The sequence below is a fragment of the Carassius auratus genome, unplaced genomic scaffold (genome assembly GCF_003368295.1).
Source record: "Carassius auratus strain Wakin unplaced genomic scaffold, ASM336829v1 scaf_tig00216569, whole genome shotgun sequence".
Classification (NCBI taxonomy): domain Eukaryota; kingdom Metazoa; phylum Chordata; class Actinopteri; order Cypriniformes; family Cyprinidae; genus Carassius; species Carassius auratus.
Genome location: NW_020528637.1, coordinates 315,260 through 337,141, shown reverse-complemented (window position 1 = coordinate 337,141; position 21,882 = coordinate 315,260). Strand labels below are relative to the sequence as shown.

At 39.1% G+C, this 21,882-nt stretch overlaps 1 protein-coding gene across 1 annotated transcript in view; it reads left to right on the top strand.

The window, feature by feature from the left end:
• Window positions 1–8: 8 nt before the first annotated feature.
• LOC113098482 (collagen alpha-3(VI) chain-like) overlaps window positions 9–21,882 on the top strand; it is a gene marked incomplete at its 5' end in the record, with an annotated part of 28,396 nt that continues 6,522 nt past the window's right edge. Inside the window, 41 exon segments of the mRNA XM_026263590.1 lie at window positions 9–33; window positions 36–130; window positions 132–246; window positions 249–596; window positions 822–884; window positions 887–1,173; window positions 1,175–1,421; window positions 1,578–2,174; window positions 2,653–3,243; window positions 3,519–4,118; window positions 4,344–4,943; window positions 9,815–10,420; window positions 11,694–12,314; window positions 12,420–13,007; window positions 13,133–13,750; window positions 13,853–14,187; window positions 14,315–14,393; window positions 14,682–14,827; window positions 14,949–15,041; window positions 15,165–15,218; window positions 15,722–15,793; window positions 15,883–15,909; window positions 16,034–16,078; window positions 16,174–16,227; window positions 16,319–16,381; window positions 16,503–16,568; window positions 17,022–17,075; window positions 17,393–17,428; window positions 17,746–17,808; window positions 17,905–17,967; window positions 18,131–18,193; window positions 18,494–18,556; window positions 18,797–18,847; window positions 19,745–19,780; window positions 19,875–19,937; window positions 20,019–20,081; window positions 20,374–20,406; window positions 20,506–20,542; window positions 20,674–20,685; window positions 20,798–21,291; window positions 21,648–21,750. Coding sequence (XP_026119375.1) covers window positions 9–33; window positions 36–130; window positions 132–246; window positions 249–596; window positions 822–884; window positions 887–1,173; window positions 1,175–1,421; window positions 1,578–2,174; window positions 2,653–3,243; window positions 3,519–4,118; window positions 4,344–4,943; window positions 9,815–10,420; window positions 11,694–12,314; window positions 12,420–13,007; window positions 13,133–13,750; window positions 13,853–14,187; window positions 14,315–14,393; window positions 14,682–14,827; window positions 14,949–15,041; window positions 15,165–15,218; window positions 15,722–15,793; window positions 15,883–15,909; window positions 16,034–16,078; window positions 16,174–16,227; window positions 16,319–16,381; window positions 16,503–16,568; window positions 17,022–17,075; window positions 17,393–17,428; window positions 17,746–17,808; window positions 17,905–17,967; window positions 18,131–18,193; window positions 18,494–18,556; window positions 18,797–18,847; window positions 19,745–19,780; window positions 19,875–19,937; window positions 20,019–20,081; window positions 20,374–20,406; window positions 20,506–20,542; window positions 20,674–20,685; window positions 20,798–21,291; window positions 21,648–21,750 — 8,269 coding nt within the window.

Here is a 21,882-nt window from a genome sequence, read left to right as displayed (position 1 = left end):
AGGGCCGTAGGCAGAGGAGAGATGTTGTCTTCCTGCTGATGGATCGGATGGCACTAGGAATGGGTTCCCAGCAATGAAAGAGTTTGTGCAAAGAATGGTGGAGAGATTGGACATAGATGAGAACAGAGACCCGTTTCTTTGTGGTCCAGTACAGTGGAGACACAGAGGTCCATTTCTATCTTAACACGTACACGACAAAGGAAGACATTCTTGACAGTGTCAGAGGTCTGAGGCACAAAGGAGGCAGACCCTCTACACGGGGGCCGGTCTCCAGTACGTCAGAGACAATGTCTTTACTGCCACCTCTGGCAGCAGGAGACTGGATGGTGTGCCGCAGATACTGGTTTTGCTTAGTGGGGGAAGGTCATCTGACAGTGTTGACGCAGCAGCCTCCTCTCTGAAAGAGCTTGGAGTTTTGACCTTTGGAATAGGATCGAGGGGCTCTGATAGCAGAGAATTGCAGAGAATTTCATCCGACCCCAATTATGCCCTGACCGTGTCCGACTTCAGTGAGCTTCCGAAAGTCCAAGAGCAGCTGCTAGCCTCTGTCAAGGCTGTTGCAATTCCCATCACTCCAACATCACCAGCTGTCACCGGGTATGTGCATGGCAGAACGTCATAGTACACTGTGTCTCGCCTTCCTGCTTAATGCCCTCCCTTTTTCTTTTCCCTTTGTTTTCTTTATATAAAATTTGTGAGCAGTGGGAATGTTAGCCAGAGCTTGGACTGTTATTGAGGGGGTGAACTGATATGACATTCTGAAGTTTAATGAACGTTATTGATATTTCTTGCCGTTAATGATGCTGTTTCCCCCCTCCTAGCTGTTTACACCACACCCAGAAGGGACGTAGTCTTTCTTCTGGACGGTTCAGATGGCACTAGGAATTCTTCCCAGCTATGCGTGACTTCGTGCAAAGAGTAGTGGAGAAATTCAACATAGAGGCCAACAGAGACCGTGTTTCTGTGGTGCAGTACAGTAGAGACGCTGAGGTCCATTTCTATCTGAACAGCTACACGACAAAGGAAGACGTTCTTGACCGTGTCAGAGGCCTGAGACACAAAGGAGGCAGACCCCTCAACATGGGGGCAGCTCTCCAGTACGTCAGAGACAGTGTCTTTACTGCCACCTCTGGCAGCAGGCGGCTGGAGGGTGTGCCGCAGATACTGGTTTTGTTTAGCGGGGGGAAGGTCATCTGACAGTGTCGATGCAGCAGCCTCCTCTCTGAAAGAGCTTGGCGTTTTGACCTTTGGAATAGGATCGAGGGGCTCTGATAGCAGAGAATTGCAGAGAATTTCATCCGACCCCAATTACGCTCTGACCGTGTCCGACTTCAGTGAGCTTCCAAAAGTCCAAGAGCAGCTGCTGGCCTCTGTCCAGGATGTTGCAATGCCTGTCACTCCGACTTCTCCGACTCTGACCGGTATGTGCATGGCAGAACTTCACAAGTGCTTTCGGACAGGCTGTGCCTTGTTGATTACTCGCAGCTTAGATAGTCAAAGGAGTAGTGAACTAACGTGATGTTCTAAAGATGTTTTGGAAATGTCCTGGTGTTAATGATGCTGTTTTCTTTTCCTAGCTGATGACGCCATACCCAGAAAGGACGTAGTGTTCCTGCTGGACGCATCAGATGGCACTAGAAATACTTTCCCGGCGATGCGTGACTTCGTGCAAAGATTAGTGGAGCAATTCAGCATAGATGCAAACAGAGACCGTGTTGCCGTGGTGCAGTACAGTAGAGACGCAGAGGTCAATTTCTATCTGAATACCTACACAACAAAGGGGGAGATCTTGACCTCTGTCAGAGGTCTGAGGCATAGAGGAGGGAGACCCCTCAACACTGGGGCAGCTCTCCAGTACGTGAGGGACAATGTCTTCACCGCCTCTGCGGGGAGTAGAAAGCAAGCGGGTGTCCCTCAGATTCTCATCCTCCTCAGTGGAGGACGGTCAAGCGATAACATAGATACACCTGCCTCCGCCTTGAAACAGGGCGGGATCTTGATTTTTGGTGTCGGCACCAGAAATTCCAGCAGAGAGGTGCAGAGAATTGCCAATGATCCTACCTATGCACAGTCCATCAATGAATTCTCTGACCTTCCCAGTGTCCAACAGCAGTTTATCAGCTCCCTCAACAATGTGCTTGGTCAAGTCAAGCCGGTGACAGCTACTGTGCCGGGTAAGACAGATTCCCGCATGCCTCTAGAAAACAGTACTCTGAGCTCCTCTTTGCGAAGCGTGCAGTTGACCCTGAACAGTTTAAGTTAGCACTGCATGTGAGCAGAGCCGTGGGAAATTAGGCTAAAAAGCCAAGGGCTTGAACTCTAGTCACTGATACATTTTAAAGTGTTTGTTCATTTCACTCGTTAGCTTGCTTTAGGCAAAGTTTTTGTCTTTTGACCAATATAACCTTTAAATTTAGACCTTATTTCACTGCTTCGCATTCATTAAATTTAGGCAGATTTACTCTGACCAAAACGAGGTATTATTTTAGCAGATGGGACTAACATTTGGCCATCGGATTGGTTGTAAAATAACTTAAAGGGCGGGAGAGTCTCTTCCCATTTGCTGTTGCCAGCTAGAGCATGCATACACCTACAGAAAATATCAGATGCCAAGTGCTCACGTGACTCTGTGTTCCATTTCATTATCCTTAGCTGAGCGAAAGAGGGATGTGGTGTTCCTGCTGGATGGTTCGGATGGCACTAGGAGCTCTTTCCCTGCGATGCGCGACTTTGTTGAAAGGATGGTGGGGAGACTGAATGTGTCTGAGAACAGAGACCGCGTGTCCGTGGTCCAGTACAGCAGAGATCCAGAGGCCCATTTCTATCTTAACACATACTCAAGAAAGGAGGACATTCTTGACACAGTCAGGGGTCTGAGGCACAAAGGAGGGAGACCCCTCAACACAGGGGCAGCTTTGCAGTACGTGAGGGACAATATATTCACTGCCTCCTCTGGAAGCAGACGTGTAGAAGGTGTGCCCCAGTTACTGATTCTGCTGAGTGGTGGAAGGTCATTTGATAATGTTGATACACCGGCCTCATCCCTGAAGGAGCTGGGAGTGCTTATCTTTGGGATAGGGTCAAGGAGCTCAGACAGCAGCGAACTCCAGAGGATCTCCCATGAGCCTAGTTATGCACTCTCAGTAAGTGATTTTGCTGACCTTCCAAGTGTCCAACAGCAGCTGTTCAGCAACATTGACACAGTATTTGTAGAGGTCACGTCTACCACTACCACGACGATAGGTAAGAAATAAATAAACATGCTTCTTCTACTTCCTCACAGCTTTTAATGTTGTAGTGAGTTGTGCTTTACCTGTAGTTCTAGTTAGTTAGAGAAGGAAAATGATTTCTTCCCGAGTCGTAAATCTTTGCGGGAGGTGAGATGATATCGAAAAACACAGAAAGCACGATTAATGGCAAAGCATCTATACTATGTAATGCAATACGCTGTTTTCCCCTATTCCGTTATTTTTTTCCTTACAATGTCCCCCATCTTACCCGTGACTGTTATTTCTTAGCTGAGGGCCGTAGGCAGAGGAGAGATGTTGTCTTCCTGCTGGATGGATCGGATGGCACTAGGAATGGGTTCCCAGCAATGAAAGAGTTTGTGCAAAGAATGGTGGAGAGATTGGACATAGATGAGAACAGAGACCGCGTTTCTGTGGTCCAGTACAGTGGAGACACAGAGGTCCATTTCTATCTTAACACGTACACGACAAAGGAAGACATTCTTGACAGTGTCAGAGGTCTGAGGCACAAAGGAGGCAGACCCCTCTACACGGGGGCCGGTCTCCAGTACGTCAGAGACAATGTCTTTACTGCCACCTCTGGCAGCAGGAGACTGGATGGTGTGCCGCAGATACTGGTTTTGCTTAGTGGGGGAAGGTCATCTGACAGTGTTGACGCAGCAGCCTCCTCTCTGAAAGAGCTTGGAGTTTTGACCTTTGGAATAGGATCGAGGGGCTCTGATAGCAGAGAATTGCAGAGAATTTCATCCGACCCCAATTATGCCCTGACCGTGTCCGACTTCAGTGAGCTTCCGAAAGTCCAAGAGCAGCTGCTAGCCTCTGTCAAGGCTGTTGCAATTCCCATCACTCCAACATCACCAGCTGTCACCGGTATGTGCATGGCAGAACGTCATAGTACACTGTGTCTCGCCTTCCTACTTAATGCTCTCCCTTTTTTCTTTTCCCTTTGTTTTCTTTATATAAAAATTTGTGAGCAGTGGGAATGTTAGCCAGAGCTTGGACTCTTATTGAGGGGGTGAACTGATATGACATTCTGAAGTTTAATGAACGTTATTGATATTTCTTGCCGTTAATGATGCTGTTTCCCCCTCCTAGCTGTTTACACCACACCCAGAAGGGACGTAGTCTTTCTTCTGGATGGTTCAGATGGCACTAGGAATTCTTTCCCAGCTATGCGTGACTTCGTGCAAAGAGTAGTGGAGAAATTCAACATAGAGGCCAACAGAGACCGTGTTTCTGTGGTGCAGTACAGTAGAGACGCTGAGGTCCATTTCTATCTGAACAGCTACACGACAAAGGAAGACGTTCTTGACCGTATCAGAGGCCTGAGACACAAAGGAGGCAGACCCCTCAACATGGGGGCAGCTCTCCAGTACGTCAGAGACAGTGTCTTTACTGCCACCTCTGGCAGCAGGCGACTGGAGGGTGTGCCGCAGATACTGGTTTTGCTTAGCGGAGGAAGGTCATCTGACAGTGTTGATGCAGCAGCCTCCTCTCTGAAAGAGCTTGGCATTTTGACTTTTGGAATAGGATCCAGGCGCTCTGATAGCAGAGAATTGCAGAGAATTTCATACGAACCTAATTATGCTATGACTGTGTCCGACTTCAGTGAGCTTCCAAAAGTCCAAGAGCAGCTGCTGGCCTCTGTCCAGGATGTTGCAATGCCTGTCACCCCAACTTCTCCGACTCTGACCGGTATGTGCATGGCAGATCTTCATAAGAGCCTGCTGACAGGCTGTGCCTTGTTGATTACTCGCAGCTTAGGTAGTCAAAGTGGTAGTGAGCTAACGTGATGTGATGTAATGCACTCTCAGTGAGTGAGTTTGCTTATCTTCCCAGTTTAGACCTGCAGTTTTCACTAGCATTTATACAGTATTGTAAATCACAACTACAGTAATCCGTAAGAAATTTATAAACCATTTTTGCTGTAGTTCCTTTTAGGTATTATGATGTCAGCTAAGGTAAGTATCTGCTGTCATGATTAAACTTTTTGTTTCATATATTGTGCTTTACCATGCTAAAATCATGAATGTTATCTAAAGGTTTGTGGCTTGTTAAGGAGAGATGTACTGTTCTCTTTTGGTTCAACAAAATGAGCAAAAATTTCTAGACTTTCACTAATGGAGGGTCCAACATCGTATCTATTGATCTATTGAAATTTTACATGTATTTCTTCATTCATACTTTTTCTTCCTGGAATATGCATATATGAATATAATATCCAAATTTCTTTAGTTTTTCCTAATTATTTATAAACATTTAGTAAATGGAAACATTAATTTTTTTGTGCTTTTTGAGACTTCATATTTAATATCAAATGTGTGTAGACCAGTGTTGCTCAGTCTGCGTTGACTGAATAATTGATTTTTTTTTTTTGTATTTAAGATTTATTATCTAATTATTTATTATTTAATTTGTCTTTTTTACATTAAATTCATTTCCCATGTTTAAATGCATATATGTTACCCTGAACAACAAAACCAGTCATAAGGATCTTTTTATTTATTGATTATTTATGCATCATCTGAAAGATAAATAAGCATTCCATTGATATATGGAAATATTGTATTGGACATTATTTATCTGAGATACAACTATTTGAAAATCTTGAATCTAAGGATAAAAAAAATCCCTTTAAAGTGGTCTAAATGAAATCCTTAGTAATGCATAATACTAATACACAAATTATTAAGTTTTGATATATTTACCAGCAGAAAATGTACAAACTATCATCATGGAACATGATCTTTACTTAATATCCCAATGATTGCATAAAAGAAAAATCGATAATCTTCATTATTATCTCCATATAATGTATTGCTAGCTATTACTACAAGTATATCCATGCTATTTATGATTGGTTTTGTGTTCCAGGGTCACACATATCAAATATGTTAGTATGGTTACTTTCCAAGTTTACAATTTTTCAAGGTTGCAGTGTTTCGAATAGAGCTGTTAATCGCATTCGAATATCAAGCGCATCTTGTCAGTAAAGCCGGTGTAGCAGTCGATTCTGTTCCCCTCGGAATGTCGATCTGTTTCCCCTCGGGTTGCCAGGTCCGTGTAATAAACCAAACCAAATAGTTAATCAAACATTTTCCCAAAGTAGCCTAAATTCCGCGGATTTGGCAACGTTCCCGCATGCAAATACACCAAACACACCTGGATGTAAGGAAAGCAAAAAGGGACAAATTTCTTGCTACACTGCAGCATAGTAAAATTATTCTCACACTCCTGTTTATGTTATTATTTTTTATTATTCATCTTGCAGTTGTTCCGTTATTTTTGTCTCATGTTTTTACATTTCAAGTTGAAAAACCTCTCGTCTTAAATTTATTTTCAAGTTTAAGATTTAGGACGGTATTTTGAACTATTTGACTTGCCGTACATCCAGTCACGCTTCTTGCGCACGCTAGTTCTGATCGTACGTATAGTAACTCGGCAACTACGCAAGAATTGTAGTATGTTTGCGTAAAGGGGAACAGACATTCCGAGGGGAACAGAATCGACTGCTACACCGGTCCCGTGATTAGTAGTAAATCTCCATCACCTGGGGCATGTTCAAGTTCAAAACGGTGCGCAACGTTTTGCTACGGTTTCCGGATTGAACGTCATGTTTCCTGGAAACGGCGTGCACCGGTGTGCAACGGGGTTTGAGATGCGTTTTCTCTTGTTTGGTGGGTGTGTCAGAACTGCAGTCCAATCAGCAGCAACATGTATATAAAGCACGCGGTATTAAAGTGAACTCGCACAATGGCTTCAAGGAAAATAATGTACAAATGTGTTCGTTGCAGCTCGGTATACGCAACAACTGAGGATATTAGAAGACGTTTGTGTCGTATGTTTTATTGTAAAAATATACTATCAACATAATGATGTAGTTCTTTATATTTTTTAGCTTCATTGCAAGTGAATGACATTTGGTATAGAAATAAACAATGGTAATTAAGTGCTCGCTTTTCCTAAAAATGAGAAAGAAAATACAGGGTATTAAAACCGTATGAACTACAAATAAAGTCAGTATGTGAGGCTAAATAGATGGCTCCGAAAATTCTTCACAAAGAAAACAAAGAATGGCTTTCTCAGCTGCCATAGTTGCAACTCTTGCATTCTGTTTCTACAATATTTATTAGTAGCTAGTAGTTTGTGCACATTTGACAGGATTTTAGAAAAAATAAAAATAATAATAATAATACAAGACGTAGTCAGCTAGACGATGAACTATCAATATTATTAATTAAGTTATTATATGATGCAGTCACACATTTAGCAATAATTGTTAGTTCTGTTTGTTGATTCAGGGTTAGCATCATATGAGGTCCTCTGAGGGTCAGCATCATCTCTTCTCAGGTGTTCTGGATCCAGACTGGAGCTTGTGTAAATCCTAGTGGCGAAACATAGAAACAAAATAGAGACATCATTAGCATAGCTGCTGATCCAACAAAGTAAAATTAGTTTAACCCAAGCTAATGAATAAAAATGCACCTTTGATCAGATGCAACTACACTCACAATTTAAAAGATACATTATTTGAATGCTTGGAGAAAGAGATGCGTTTTTAATCTAGATTTAAACAGAGAGAGTGTGTCTGAACCCCGAACATTATCAGGAAGGCTATTCCAGAGTTTGGGAGCCAAGTGTGAGAAAGCTATACCTCCTTTAGTGGACTTTGCTATCCTAGGAACTACCAAAAGTCCAGCGTTTTGTGACCTTAGGGTGCATGATGGGTTGTAGCGTGGTAGAAGGCTAGTTAGGTATGCAGGAGCTAAACCATTTAGGGCCTTATAGGTAAGTAATGATAATTTGTAACTGATACGGAACTTAATAGGTAGCCAGTGCAGAGACTGTAAAATTGGAGTAATATGATCATATTTTCTTGACCTCGTAAGGACTCTAGCTGCTGCATTTTGGACTACCTGTAGCTTGTTCATTGACGAAGCAGGACAACCACCTAGAAGTGCATTACAATAGTCCAGTCTAGAGGTCATAAATGCATGAACTAGCTTTTCTGCATCAGAAACAGATAACATGTTTCGTAGCTTGGCAATGTTTCTAAGATGGAAGAATGCAGTTTTTGTAACATTGGAAATATGATTTTCAAAAGACAAATTGCTGTCTAATATAACACCCAGATTTCTGACTGTAGAGGAAGTAACAGTACATCCGTCTAGTTGCAGATAGCATATCATATCATAATTTAATACTATATTTCTAAAATATTATGATGTTAATCTTATTTCGTTATTTTTCAAGATGTCACAATGTCAAAGGCTATAGTTTTACTGAATGCACACACTTTTGGCACAGCGGGCAAAAACACCAAAACAAAAAAAACATACAAACAAAACAACAACAACAAAAAAAGTAAAAAAAAAAAAAAAAAAAAAGTAGTGAGGGGATATTTGAATTATTTGTTAATAAACTAGTTTTTTTTTTTTGAGTCCGATTCACAAAAATGAATTTGACAATCCTGACTCGCCATCTTCTCAATTGGATGCGCCTTTAGAGAGAAATGCTTCTTTACAGATAACATTATGAATGAGTTTTTGTTTTTGATTTTAATTATTTAGTTTTAAATTAGTAATTCAAAGCTTTTTGTAGAAATGTTTATGTCTATGAGGCAGGTATTTGCTGAGTTTAGGTAAATTTTTGTGAAGCCCTCCCGCTCAAGTCAGAGATGCAAAATGCGCATCCTGTTTTTCTTTTTCTTTTTTGAGATTGCGCTGGCTTCCACTTTCGGCACAAACTATCAGATATGCACGTAATAGTGCACATTTATCTGTTTTTTTTTTTTTTTTTTTTTTTTTAACAAACATAAAATGTTCCAAACATATTTCTAAATTAACTTAGAAGAAACTAAAAGAAATATTACCACTTTGCCATTAAAAAAAACTAAATTGAAATACACTCTTAAAAATAAAGGTGCTTCAAAAGATTTTTCAAGCGATGCCATAGAAGAACCATTTCTAGTTCCACAAAGAACAATTTAAAGAACCATCTGTTTCTTACTTTTTTTTTTAAATCTGAATTACCTTCTCTTGCCACAATGACCATTTTGTGGAACAGAAAGGTTCTTCAGATATTAAAGGTTCTTTATGGAACCATTTAGGGAAAAAAAGGTTCTTCTATGGCATCGTGAGGCACCTTTTTTTTTTGAATGTATTGTAATGGCTGCAACAGCAGCTGTTTATGGGGTAGAAAGAGAAAAAAAGACACAGGCTCCAGTCGGACTCAGGGAGAAAATTCTGATAAGCTGTAGGACAAGTGCTAGGCCCCTGGGCTCAGCAGGCCCCCAAACTGCCTGGGGCCAAATGCATCTGCATGCCCTGCATGCCCAGACGCTATTCCACTGTCGCCTCACTTGTCACTGAACTTTGGCTCTGTGTAGTGAATGCCGCCAAATCTAAAAAAAGGTGAAAATTAGGTATTTTTATTGATCGGGAACAAAGGATTGTACAGTTTATGTAATTGTATTCATGTTGCTGTTGGGTGTGTATACAGACTGTCCGTCATCTAGTCAGCAACATTTGATAATAAATCTGAATTTTTTTTTTTTTTTTTTTTAGCCGAGTCCCAAGGACCTAAGAAGGACATCATCTTTGTGATTGATGGCTCTGAAGGTGTTGGCAGAGAGTTCCCAATTATACAGGAGTTTGTGCGCAGAGTTGTGGAGAACCTCAATGTTGGCGAGAACAAGATCCGAGTAGGCGTGGTGCAGTATGGAGATTTACCGTATGCAGACATATACCTCAACTCACACAGGTCCAAAGAAGGTGTCCTAAACGGCATTAAGGAACTTCGACAACGAGGCGGGAGACAGCGTAACCTTGGTCTGGCCATTGAATTTGTTAGTCGTGACGTCCTGGCTTCTGGACATGGTGGAAGGAAACAGGAGGGAGTTCCACAATTTGTTGTTGTGATTTCAGGAGGAAAAGCTTCAGACAATATAAGACCTTCTGCAACTGCACTGAAACAGTCAGGAGTCGTCCCTTTTAGCATAGGAACAAGAGATGTGGACACTCAGGAATTGCAGGTGACATCCTATGTCCCCAGATTTGCCTACACAGTTGATGACTTGCCTGGACTATATACAATTCAGGACACACTCATCACCACTCTGACAGAGCTATCTAGTGAGGAGTTATCCAAATTACGTCCTGTATACCCTCCAGGTAACTGTAATCATTTCACAATTGGGTTTCTTGTTGAAGTGGTAATGCTGCTGAAAAGGCCAGCATAGACCAGAATTAATTTCCATTACATCTGATTTTTTTTTTATATCTGGTAAAGCTGGTGGTTAAACTTAGTTCTCTTTTAAATTTTAAGTTTGAGAAAATGGTTATCCAGTATGGTCTAACACTTATTGCTGGTTGACCAAGGAAGTCTTGCTGTTGTTAACCTAGTTAAGATGTTTGCTAGAAACACTAGCATTCTATGCTGGGAACAGCATCTAAAATGCAAAATGAATATCACCAGCTTTATTAGTCTTTTCAACAGGAAAGGCATAAAAAATACACCTGTGAAGGTTTGAAAGTTTTCATGACACATTTTATTATATTCCTTAAATGTGTTGATGCACTGCAGTCATCTATTGGTAATACATGACCATTTTCCACCCTGTCTCTAACCATATGAATAAAATGCTCAGTTTTGCTGCTGCCTTTTAAGACTTCAACTTTCACTGTTATGATTGGCTAAAATTTTTGCATAAGAAAAATGTGGCCATATTCTTGTTGCTGCATAAAGCCTGCTGATCAGATTATAAATTACTAGATCAAGAAAGTGCTTTCCACTGTTGTGTGCTGTATGCAGTTGGTATTATGAGCACTTCCTGTGTCTGTTTGCCTCTTTAAGAAGAATAATTTATGTATACACATGTAGTGACAAGTGTTAGTCGCTTTGGATGAAAGCATCTGCAAAATTACTAAATGTAAATGTAATGGACTGTGGCCAAAAAGACAACATTAAGTATGTTCAGCTTCTCCATCGGCTTTTGTTTTTAAGGCATTCTTGACACCGCAGCAAAACACAGCACTCATGGTGTGACACATTGAGACAGACAGACCTTCTACAATGGTCAAAGGCTCACATCAATTATAATAGCACAAACAGTTAAAGTTCTTAACATTGCAATAAAATAACTGGACAAAGATAACAGTCTAACGCATATTTACATTTAAATTTACAACATACATGGAATATTAATCGAACAATTGCTTACAACATTTTATCAAGTGTGAAACAGTTCAAATCAGCAAAAATTTTCAGGTGTTCAGTAAAGTCCTTTTTAAGTCCTTTACTTTGAATATTGTTTGCCTGCCATTTTTTAGAACTTAAAATGAAAGAATTGAAAATTTAGTGTATAATTTGCATTTAGGTACATTTGTGTATTAAGATCTATTTATTTTTTATGTACAATTTTCATCTCTTTATTTCAAAATATAGAGACTGTAATTCCAGGACCAGTACCTCGTGGAGGAGATAAAAGGGATGTTGTTTTCCTTATTGATGGCACAACAAAGATGCGGAGTGAGTTCCCTGCCATAAGAGATATGGTTCAGCGAGTGGTGGAGAAGTTAGATGTGGGTCTCGACAATGTGAGAGTCTCAGTTGTGCAGTACAGTGATGATCCCAAACTGGAGTTTCTTCTCAATGAGCACTCGTCCAAGGAGGAAGTTCGCCAGGCAATACGAAGAATGAGAAGCAAAGGTGGCAATCAGCTTAACACTGGCCAAGCTCTGGAATACGTGTCAAAGCAGATCTATCAAAGATCAGCTGGAAGCCGTGTAGAAGAGGGTGTGCCCCAGTTTCTCATCTTGGTAACCGGAGGAAAGTCAAATGATGATGTCTCTGGCCCTGCTAACCTACTGAAGTCAAGCCGCATCGCCCCCTTAGCAGTTGGAGCTCATAATGCTGATGAAGAGGAGCTCAAATTAATTTCCTTTAGTCCAGAACTAGCATTCACCATTGCAGACTTCCAGAAACTTAAAACAGTGGAGCAACAGCTTTTCACCAGAGTCAGTACAATGACCAGTGATCAAATTTCGACCCCCCCTACGCCTAGAGGTATACCACTTTTTCAGATTTTATTAAAACCATTATTCCAAGTTAATCCATAATAGATCATGCAGAAATGTATAAGTAAATGTATTAATTTTTGTTTCCTATCAGTCCCACTCAGTCTTGGAAGAAAGGACATCATCTTCCTCATTGATGGCTCTGATAGTGTTGGACAAAACGGTGTTGCTCACATTCGTGACTTTATCTTGAAAGTGGTTGATCAGCTTGATGTACGACCTGACCAAGTCCGTGTGGCTCTTGTGCAGTATGGTGAAAGGTCTAAAACTGAATTCTCTTTGAACTCTCATGACAACAAGCAATCTGTCATCTCTGCAATTAAGAGATTGCGTCATATGGGTGGACGTGGTGCTAATCTAGCTGAAGCGATAGATTATGTGATTCAAAACGAGCTCCAGGCATCTGCTGGGGTACGTCTATCACAGGCTTCCCAGCATTTAGTTGTGCTAACTGGTGGAAGATCAACCTCCGATGTATCTACTTTTGGCCCACTTCTCAAAGAAAATGATGTCAATTGTATAGGAATTGGTGCAGGAAATGCAGACCCAAGACAGCTGGCACAGATTACTACCTCTGCTGATGATGTCCTGCAGGTGCCTGCTTTCCCAAATCTTTCAAACATACAGAGCGAGTTTATAGCCAGACTTAATGGAACAATTATAAAGGTGACCAAAGAGCCAGGTAGGTAGAGCTTTAGTGTCATTGTTATGTTAGACATTCTTTACATGATGGGTATGTAGTAAAAGGCCATAAATGTTTGTGTGTTCATTTATTCAGCCTGTTTTATTTTCTCTGATTTCCCCTAGATCCTGATGACCCAAAGGCCAAGACTGCTGACATTGTGTTTTTGTTTGATGGCTCAATCAATCTTGGCAGGGAAAATTTTAAAGAGGTCAAAGAATTCATTATTAATTTAATTGACCTTTTCTTCACTGAGAGAGACAGTCTTCAGATTGGTCTAGCACATTATGCTACAGATGTGACTGACGTATTCTACCTCAATACTTACAAAAATAAGGATGATATTATTAATGCCATAACTCGAGCCGAGTACAAGGGAGGTCGGGAAATTAAAACAGGCAATGCCATTCGCCATGTTCAGAAAACACAATTTGTCAAAGAAAGAGGCAGTCGGAAGGATGCAGGAATTCCACAGATCCTGATGGTAGTCACTGGTGGACGGTCAAGGGATGACAGCAAGTCAGCGGCACAAGCTCTCAAAGAAAGTGGTGTGCGAATCTATGCTGTTGGGGTGGGTGATATTGAGGATGAGCTCAATAATTTGGGCAGTGAAACTACTACAGTGGCCCGAGCCAGCACCTTCCAAGAGCTCTCTGAACTGAATGAGCAGATTTTGCAAACACTGGATGATGAGGTGAATGGAATAGGACTGTGCACTGGAGAAACTCGGGCTCCCACAAAAGGTTTGGTTTTTAAGGTTATTTATAAAGTGAAAGTACATTTTAAGTGTTCTAAACAGAGGTTTACTCTCAATTTGTATTAATTCGTAATTCTGTTTCTGGCAGAATGCAAGTTGAATGTTCTTGTGGGGTTTGATGTGGGTGCACAGAACATATTTGCTGCTCAGAAAACATTAGAGATGAAGGTGGAAACTATTCTCCAACGCATTACCCAGATGCAGCCCATCAGCTGTACCTCTGGCCAGGTTCCCTCAATACAAGTGGGCATGCTAGCAATGGACTCTGCCTCTGAACCTGTTCAATTGGACTTCACCAACAGATACAAGGAGCTTATTGAGCCCTTCAAGGCCCTCCGAAATCGTGGACCTTTTGTTCTAAATGCTGCCACAATCAAAGCTTATACTGATAGATTCAAGAGTCAGCCTTCAGATAGTGTCAAGGTAAATCATTTTATTCAGGGCAAATTTATCTAACCATACTGTATGTACAGTACTGAATATCTCTGTATATTTATAAACAATTATTTGTACAAATTTTTTTATTAATCGCTGTTTTACACCCATGAAGGTTGTGATCCACTTAACTGATGGATTGGATGCCCAGTACAACATCCTGAAAGAGAGAGTTGAGCTGATGCGTTCAGCTGGTAAGAGTAATCATGATTTTATATATATATATATATATATATATATATATATATATATATATATATATATATATATATATATATATATATATATATATATATGTATATATGTATATATATGTATATGAAAATTACAGAATTTCATTACTTTACACTGAAATATTGATAGGCTGTCTGTTCATTTTCTTTATTTCTATAATCACCAATACTTATATTTGTTGTTGATGATGATTTAGACATCTCATAATATGTTACCATAAACATAAAAAAAAAATATTCCTTCTTAAGGTGTCAGTAGTTTCATTCTTGTTGCACTGGAGAGAGTGCCACAATTTGAGGATGCAGTTCTCTTGGAATTTGGCCGTGGCTTTAGGTACACACGACCTCTGCGTGTCAACCTCATAGACTTGGATTATGAACTTCTGGAAGAACTGGTGAGAACTGTCCTAATTGTTAATTGCCCAGTCAGATAAGCTCACTAAGGGATGACCTTCTAAAATGACAAAGACAGTCGAATATGTTTGTCTAATATTATTTTGGTTGTCTCTTTTTAAGGATAACATTGCTGAGCGGGAATGCTGTTCTGTTCCATGCAAGTGTAATGGCCAGAGAGGGGACAGAGGAGCTGTTGGTGTTCCTGGACCAAAGGTCAAGTTCATTTTTTGAAAAACAACATTTTATACTACAACACAGATAAAAAAATAACCACAAAAAAAAAAAAAATCTGAAATGATTCAGCAATTGCTCATATCAATGTTTGATTGCCTATAGGGTCAATCTGGTGGTCAAGGCTTGAGAGGACATCCTGGTTATGAAGGTGGTCCGGTAAGCATATATTAATTATCTACTATGAATATATATATAAAGATTTAAAAGGCTTTTTTTTCACTCACATTTATCTGTGATTTAACATCTACCTTCTCAATAGTTTGTAATTGCCCAGTTTTTCACTACACATAAAGTTATAGATTTTACAGCATGCACTAATAAATGGAAAGATCTTTGCACATACATTAACATATCTTTACCATTGTTACGGTAATGTGTTACAGAAAGCATGTTACATAATAAAATGTGTTGATTTATTCATTTAAACCACAGCACTGGAGTTTCTTTTCTATTTATTTTAATGTTTTTGCTCACAAATACAATAAATTTATCTCCCTACCCCATGTCGATCATCAAAAAAAGAATTCATCATGAACAACCAAAACTTTTCTGTTGTCATTAAATCAGATTTTAGTTTGATGGCAACATTTTGACAAAATGCAACATTTGTGTAAGTGGCATATTGTTTCTCATGATTGCGATAATCCATATTTTCTCAGGGAGAGAGAGGTCCACCTGGTGTAAATGGAACTCAAGGATTCCAAGGATGTCCAGGTCAAAGAGGTGTTAAAGTAAGTTGAACTAAATTTCATTTAAGGCGGCACATTATGGTTAAAATATTATGTAACCAATCTAATGTATTTGTTTTACTTTTATTTAGGGATCTCGAGGATACAATGGTGAAAAGGTAAGAACTCACATAGATGAAACAGTTTTGTTATCATGTCATAGTAAATTGATAATATACTGTATTATCATGATTAAAATGAAGATAAGAGTATGTTTAATTGATAGCATTTGTTTTGTTTTAGGGTGAAATTGGAGAGATTGGTTTAGATGGAATCAATGGAGAGGAGGTCAGCTATTTGGGATTTTGTTGCTAGTGATCAGTTATACAATAGTTTGTTTAAGTCTTTGTGTATGCCATTTAAAATCTGTTGTTGTCTTTCAGGGAACAATTGGCGTTGCTGGCCCTCCAGGAGACAGAGGAAACCCTGGCGAAAGGGTAAGTCATTTAGAATATAGTGGAGGGTAGGGTCATGAGGAATATATTGAAAATAAATATAGTTATTCTGATATTGTTGGTATGTTTCTAGGGACCTAAAGGGGCCAAAGGCCAGGCAGGAGATGTTGGTCAGACTGGAATCCGTGGTGATCCCGTATGTATTTTATACATACTCATATATGTCTGCTCTCTTATTTACTCAAGGATTTGACTTAATTTAGAATGAGTATTTCTTCCCTCAATAAGTAAGGTTGATGCTGTTTTTGTTGTTTTAGGGCATCCCAGGAAGAGACAATAACGAGAGGGGACCAAAAGGTGACCCAGGCGATGCTGGCCCACCGGTATGGTCCATTATTTTATTTTATTTTATTTTATTTTTTTATTTTTTTTTATTTATTTTTTTATTTTTTTATTTTACCATAGTTCATACTGTTTGTCATTTCGGTAGATTCTTCCATTTATTTGTCTGGTCAGGACTGTAGCACATTCACACATCAATATTGTAACTTACTAAGCTTCATATGAAGCTTCTTTTATAGTTCTGCACTATAATCTCATAAAAAATCATAGAAGTTGTTTCATTAATTATGTTTCATTTGATTAAACTATTTCTCATTACATGTAATTTTAGTCTCTGGTCATAGTCAAACTTTAAAACGTTTTTTAAACGCTTTACGTATAGTAGTAATTCTTGCACATTTTGTTAGTGTGTCCTAAATGTGTATTTGTGTCTATGTTAATAAAATCCACAACAGTAATTGCATTTTTGAAGTTCACTGAATTTTTTTCTTTAGGGAGAGCCAGGAGTGGACGGAAATAAAGGAGGACCTGGTGAAGCAGGCAGACGGGTATGCTTCCTCGACCAAAGAGGATGTCTTTTCTAACTTACCCAGCAGTGCTAATTGGGCTAAAATCCTTGCAGTCAGTTCATAAATAATCTTTTAAAAACCCCAAACAGCTCAATCAAATGTTTAGAATCTAAGAGTTAAAAGAAAAGTGTTATGAGATAAGAATCAATTTATATATTAGCTTTAACAGTTAATATATAGCTTCATGTTGTCTATGGCAATACATTTCAAATAATATTATATGGAATATCCATGAAATGTTGAATGACAGATTGTTCGGTTCATAATCTTATTCACCACCTTCTCTTTTGAAAAAGGGCCCTGATGGTAGAAGGGGGTCTCCTGGTCAAGCGGTGAGTACACATATGTGACCCTGGACCACAGTCTTAAATCGCTGTGGCATATTTGTAGGTATAGCCAACAATACATTGTACAGGTAAAAATTTTTGTTTTTATTTTATTTTATGGCAAGAACCATTAGGATATTAAATGAAGATCATGTTCCATTAAGATATTTTGTAAATTTCATACTGTAAATATGTTAAAACTAATTACATTAGTAGATATTCAATACATTTCAGAAGATCATGTTCCATTAAGATTATTATATTTATATTTATATTTATATTTATTATTATTATTATTTATCAAAGATCCTGTTGCATTTTAGGGTGCTCCTGGAAGGCCAGGGAGTGATGGTTTACCAGGAGAGACAGGAATTGGAGGATCTCGGGTAAATTTATCGGCTGTACATATGTTACATTTTTATTATCAAAGAGACTATATATTTTTATGTAATATAACTATTGCATATATGTGCTTGATTCAGGGTCCCGCTGGACCAATTGGAGCACCTGGTTTAAGAGGAGAGGATGGAAACCCTGGTCCAAGGGTAAGAGAAGTTCTTTTCTTGTTTTCAATACTTCTCAAGGGATGATGGTATCAATAATAATTACCATTTGTGTGAATGTTTTATGCCACAAACACAAACAAAAAAATACAAATGTGGGTTTATTACTTATTAAAAGAAACAATATATATATATATATATTTAGGGGCCAGGAGGACTGCCAGGACCTGCTGGAGAAAAGGGTAGAAGAGGTGCCATTGGCCGGAAGGTACTGGTTACCTTTAACAACATTTATCAATTAATTGCAAGGCAGTTGCACTCTCATGTTCCAGTTGAAATTGGCAAGCTTGTTTTTTAAAGGAAACATCTCAGTGTCAACTGAAAGCAACGCTTCTGGAAAGTTTGTATTTGTACAGTTTGAGAAGAGGAAATTAACTCACATTTTTGTTTCAGTGCATTAGTGTGAGAATTAGGGTGCTCTTTCAGCTTCTTAATGTATGATCATTGCACCTTTCATACAATATTATTGATACAATTCTGATTCACTTTTTTCTTATTCACTCTAAAGGGTGAACCAGGGGAGCCAGGACCTAAGGGTGTCGTTGGACCCCTGGGACCCCGTGGGGAGCCTGTAAGTGAGATGTCACAGTCTGCACCAGTCATACCAAATACATTTCATACATTGTAACAAATGTTAATAACAATCAGTGTAATTATATAAAACATTCACTAATAGATTTAATAATTATAAACATTGCTTCCTTATTAAAACATACAGCATATTGATAATTGATCTGTCTGATCAATCGACTGTATGACAGCAGTTTAGCCTAGATCAAACTAAGTGTATTCCTGTTTCCTGTGCATACAGGGTGAAGATGGACGAGATGGTTTTGGTATACCTGGTCCGAAAGGACGAAAGGTGTGTGTATGTGTGTGTGTGTGTGTGTGTGAAAGGACTTAAAAGTGTTTTTTTTGTGTGTGTGTTGGTGTGTTGGTGTGCGTGTGTCTGCGTGTGTGCTTTTACAATGAATTGTATAGAATTGTTGCACATGCACCTGTGGAACATCCCAGAGTTTACTTGCAGTAGGCAATTAAAGTCACAGTTACAATAACTTAAAACATTATGAAGACCTGCCCAGGGTCCCTGCTGGCATATTTGAATATGCTGCTGAAGGGAGGCATGAGGACTGCAGATAAACTGAGCAATGGAAAGCGTAATAATCAGCTGTGCAGCTCATTATGCAGGCCTTTGTCTTCTCAGGTGTAAATCACAATGATAGTCATGAGTCACCTTTTCACCATCAGATGCCTACTCGCATATGACTTTTACCAACAAAAGGGTCTTAGAAATTTAAATCAATATATTGTTTTCTGTGAGTGAGTAAACAAGATAATTTTCACATAATTTAGAAAGAAAAATTCTAGGCTACAAGCTCCAGTTCTCAAAAATCCTGGGAACCATTGTTCTTTATGTGTTTTATTGCCTTATTCAAGTGTTTTAGCATTTTTAGTTTTTCACTAACACAATCATGTACATACATGCATTTCACATATTATTATAGCCCAGTTTGTGCTGATTACAGTGAGATTAGACTTTACCCATTTAGATATTTATAAGAAACTGAAAAAAGCACAAATGTCAGGGCATGACAAAACTTCTCCAGGCCCCAGAAATACACTTAGACTCCAGAGCTACTGGGAGGTTCATTATTCCATTTCTGAAACATGTGATGTCTAGTTCAGTTTATGTCTCTGCATACTAATATATTCTCAAAAACTTGTATTTTATACTGAGTGTTCTTAAATGTTATTTTAGGGTGATGAAGGATTCCCTGGTTTCCCTGGTCCAAAGGTGAGTTTACTGATGTTGTCTGCTCCTCATACTACTCATACTACTGTGCACCCTTTAAATTCTAACTAACTGTTAAATTTGAATTGATTCAAAGGGTGAAGCAGGTGACCCTGGTTCAAAGGGAGGACCTGGACCTAGAGGAAACAATGGCCAGAGAGTGAGTAATGTTGATGGAATTATTTATAAGTGGATCCTTACATCCATACTGCCGATAATCACTAATAATATGTTTGTGTAGGGTACCTCAGGGGAATCTGGCGGACCTGGACAAAAGGGAGATACTGGATACCCAGGGCCCCATGTAAGCACCATACTTTAATATAATACTGCTTTAAAAAAATAAAAATAAAAATATATATATTAATAGGAATGACTTTGGATGTTCTTTCTTACAAAGTGTTCAATTCTCTCTGCAAGTCATAAGCTTTGATTTACTCAAGCTGTTAATTTTTTTTTTTTTTTTTTTTTTTTTAAATTAGTGTCAGGCATTAGTTTGGCACACAAAAATGCTCCATGGAATAAATCCAGATTGTTCTACCCAGCTGTGTTCAGCTCTTGAGAAAGTGTCTTTTTTTTTCTGTTGACAAAAACAGGGTCCAAAAGGAACCAGAGGACTTGGTCCAGTGGTATGTACTTTTCCCTTTCTTTCACTGAATAAGTTTCTTTATTGTTTTGTTCTACTTTCATGCTTGGAACATTAATTCCAAATATTTTTGTCCTGACAGCAATGTGATCTGGTCAAGAAAATTAGGGATAACTGTCGTAAGTATAGTGATTGTACAGTGTCTAATTATGCTGTCTTTCTTATAGTTTGAGTTATACCTTTTATATACCTTCTAATAGTTATGCTTTTAAATTTTGAAATATTTCTCTATTTGTTTCTCTTCTTTTAGCCTGCTGTTATGGTAAGTGATTAAATTAACAATCTCTTCTGCTTTTGCACTGTACTGTAGGGGTCACATTTTAAAGCACTCATTGCATAAAACTGTACTTTAGCTTGAGTTTCTAATTCTTCAGGTGCTCAGGAATGTCCTTTATACCCTACTGAGTTGGCCTTTGCCCTGGATGCATCAGATGGTGTAACACGCCCTGCTTTCAACAACATGCGTGACACTGTTCTCCGCCTGGTCAGTGACATCACTATTGCTGAGAGCAACTGTCCCCGAGGTGCCCGTGTTGCTCTAGCACTCTACAACAATGAGGTGACCACTGAGATCCGCTTTGCAGATACCCAGAAGAAGCGAACACTTATTGAGCGAGTTCAAGGCCTCCAGACTCAGCAGACCCGCAAACAGCGCAACTTGGCAACAGCTATGAACTTTGTTGCCCAGAATACATTCAAGAGAGTTCGCAGTGGGTTCCTAATGCGGAAGGTTGCTGTTTTCTTTGTCAACGGTGCTGTTCAAGCCAATCAAGAATTAAGTGCCGCTGCTTTGCGCCTCTACGATGCAGGAATTTCCTCTGTATTCCTTCTTAACCGTGAAGATCGCCAACTCTCAAGAGCCATGCAGGTAGAGGCAGTAACTGCATACTGCAACAATACTGCATGTATAGTATTATGCCTTAATGCTTAGTTGGGCTTAATTTCAGGTCATATGATTTTGAATAATGTGTTAAGTAACTTCACGCCTTCATTAAGGTAACTTCCAAATCGATTTGAAGCTTACATACATTTTCTGTGTTCGAATTTAAATGGGGGAAATGTCAATCACTAGGACGAATTATCTGTAACTCTACACAAACTCTGACAAGTTTAATTAGTGTTTTAGTGAATCAGAAGTCAATTAATTAAAAACCTGACACAGCTAGAAGTATTTGGCATAAAAGAAAGAATACCATTAAGTATGATACGTTTACTCTGTTTCAGCTTAACAACACTGCTTTAGCCCAGATTATCATTTTACCCTCATTTGGAAGTGCTGAATACAACAATGTCATCAAGAAGATCATGACCTGCCATATCTGCCTGGGTAAAACTGTGTTAACATGCACAACAGAGTTCAACAAACAAGAAAAGCCACCACAATTTGTAAAACTGCAAAAGAGTACCAACAGATAATATTCAAATGTCGGTTTTCTTTCATTTTTTAATTTTAATTTTA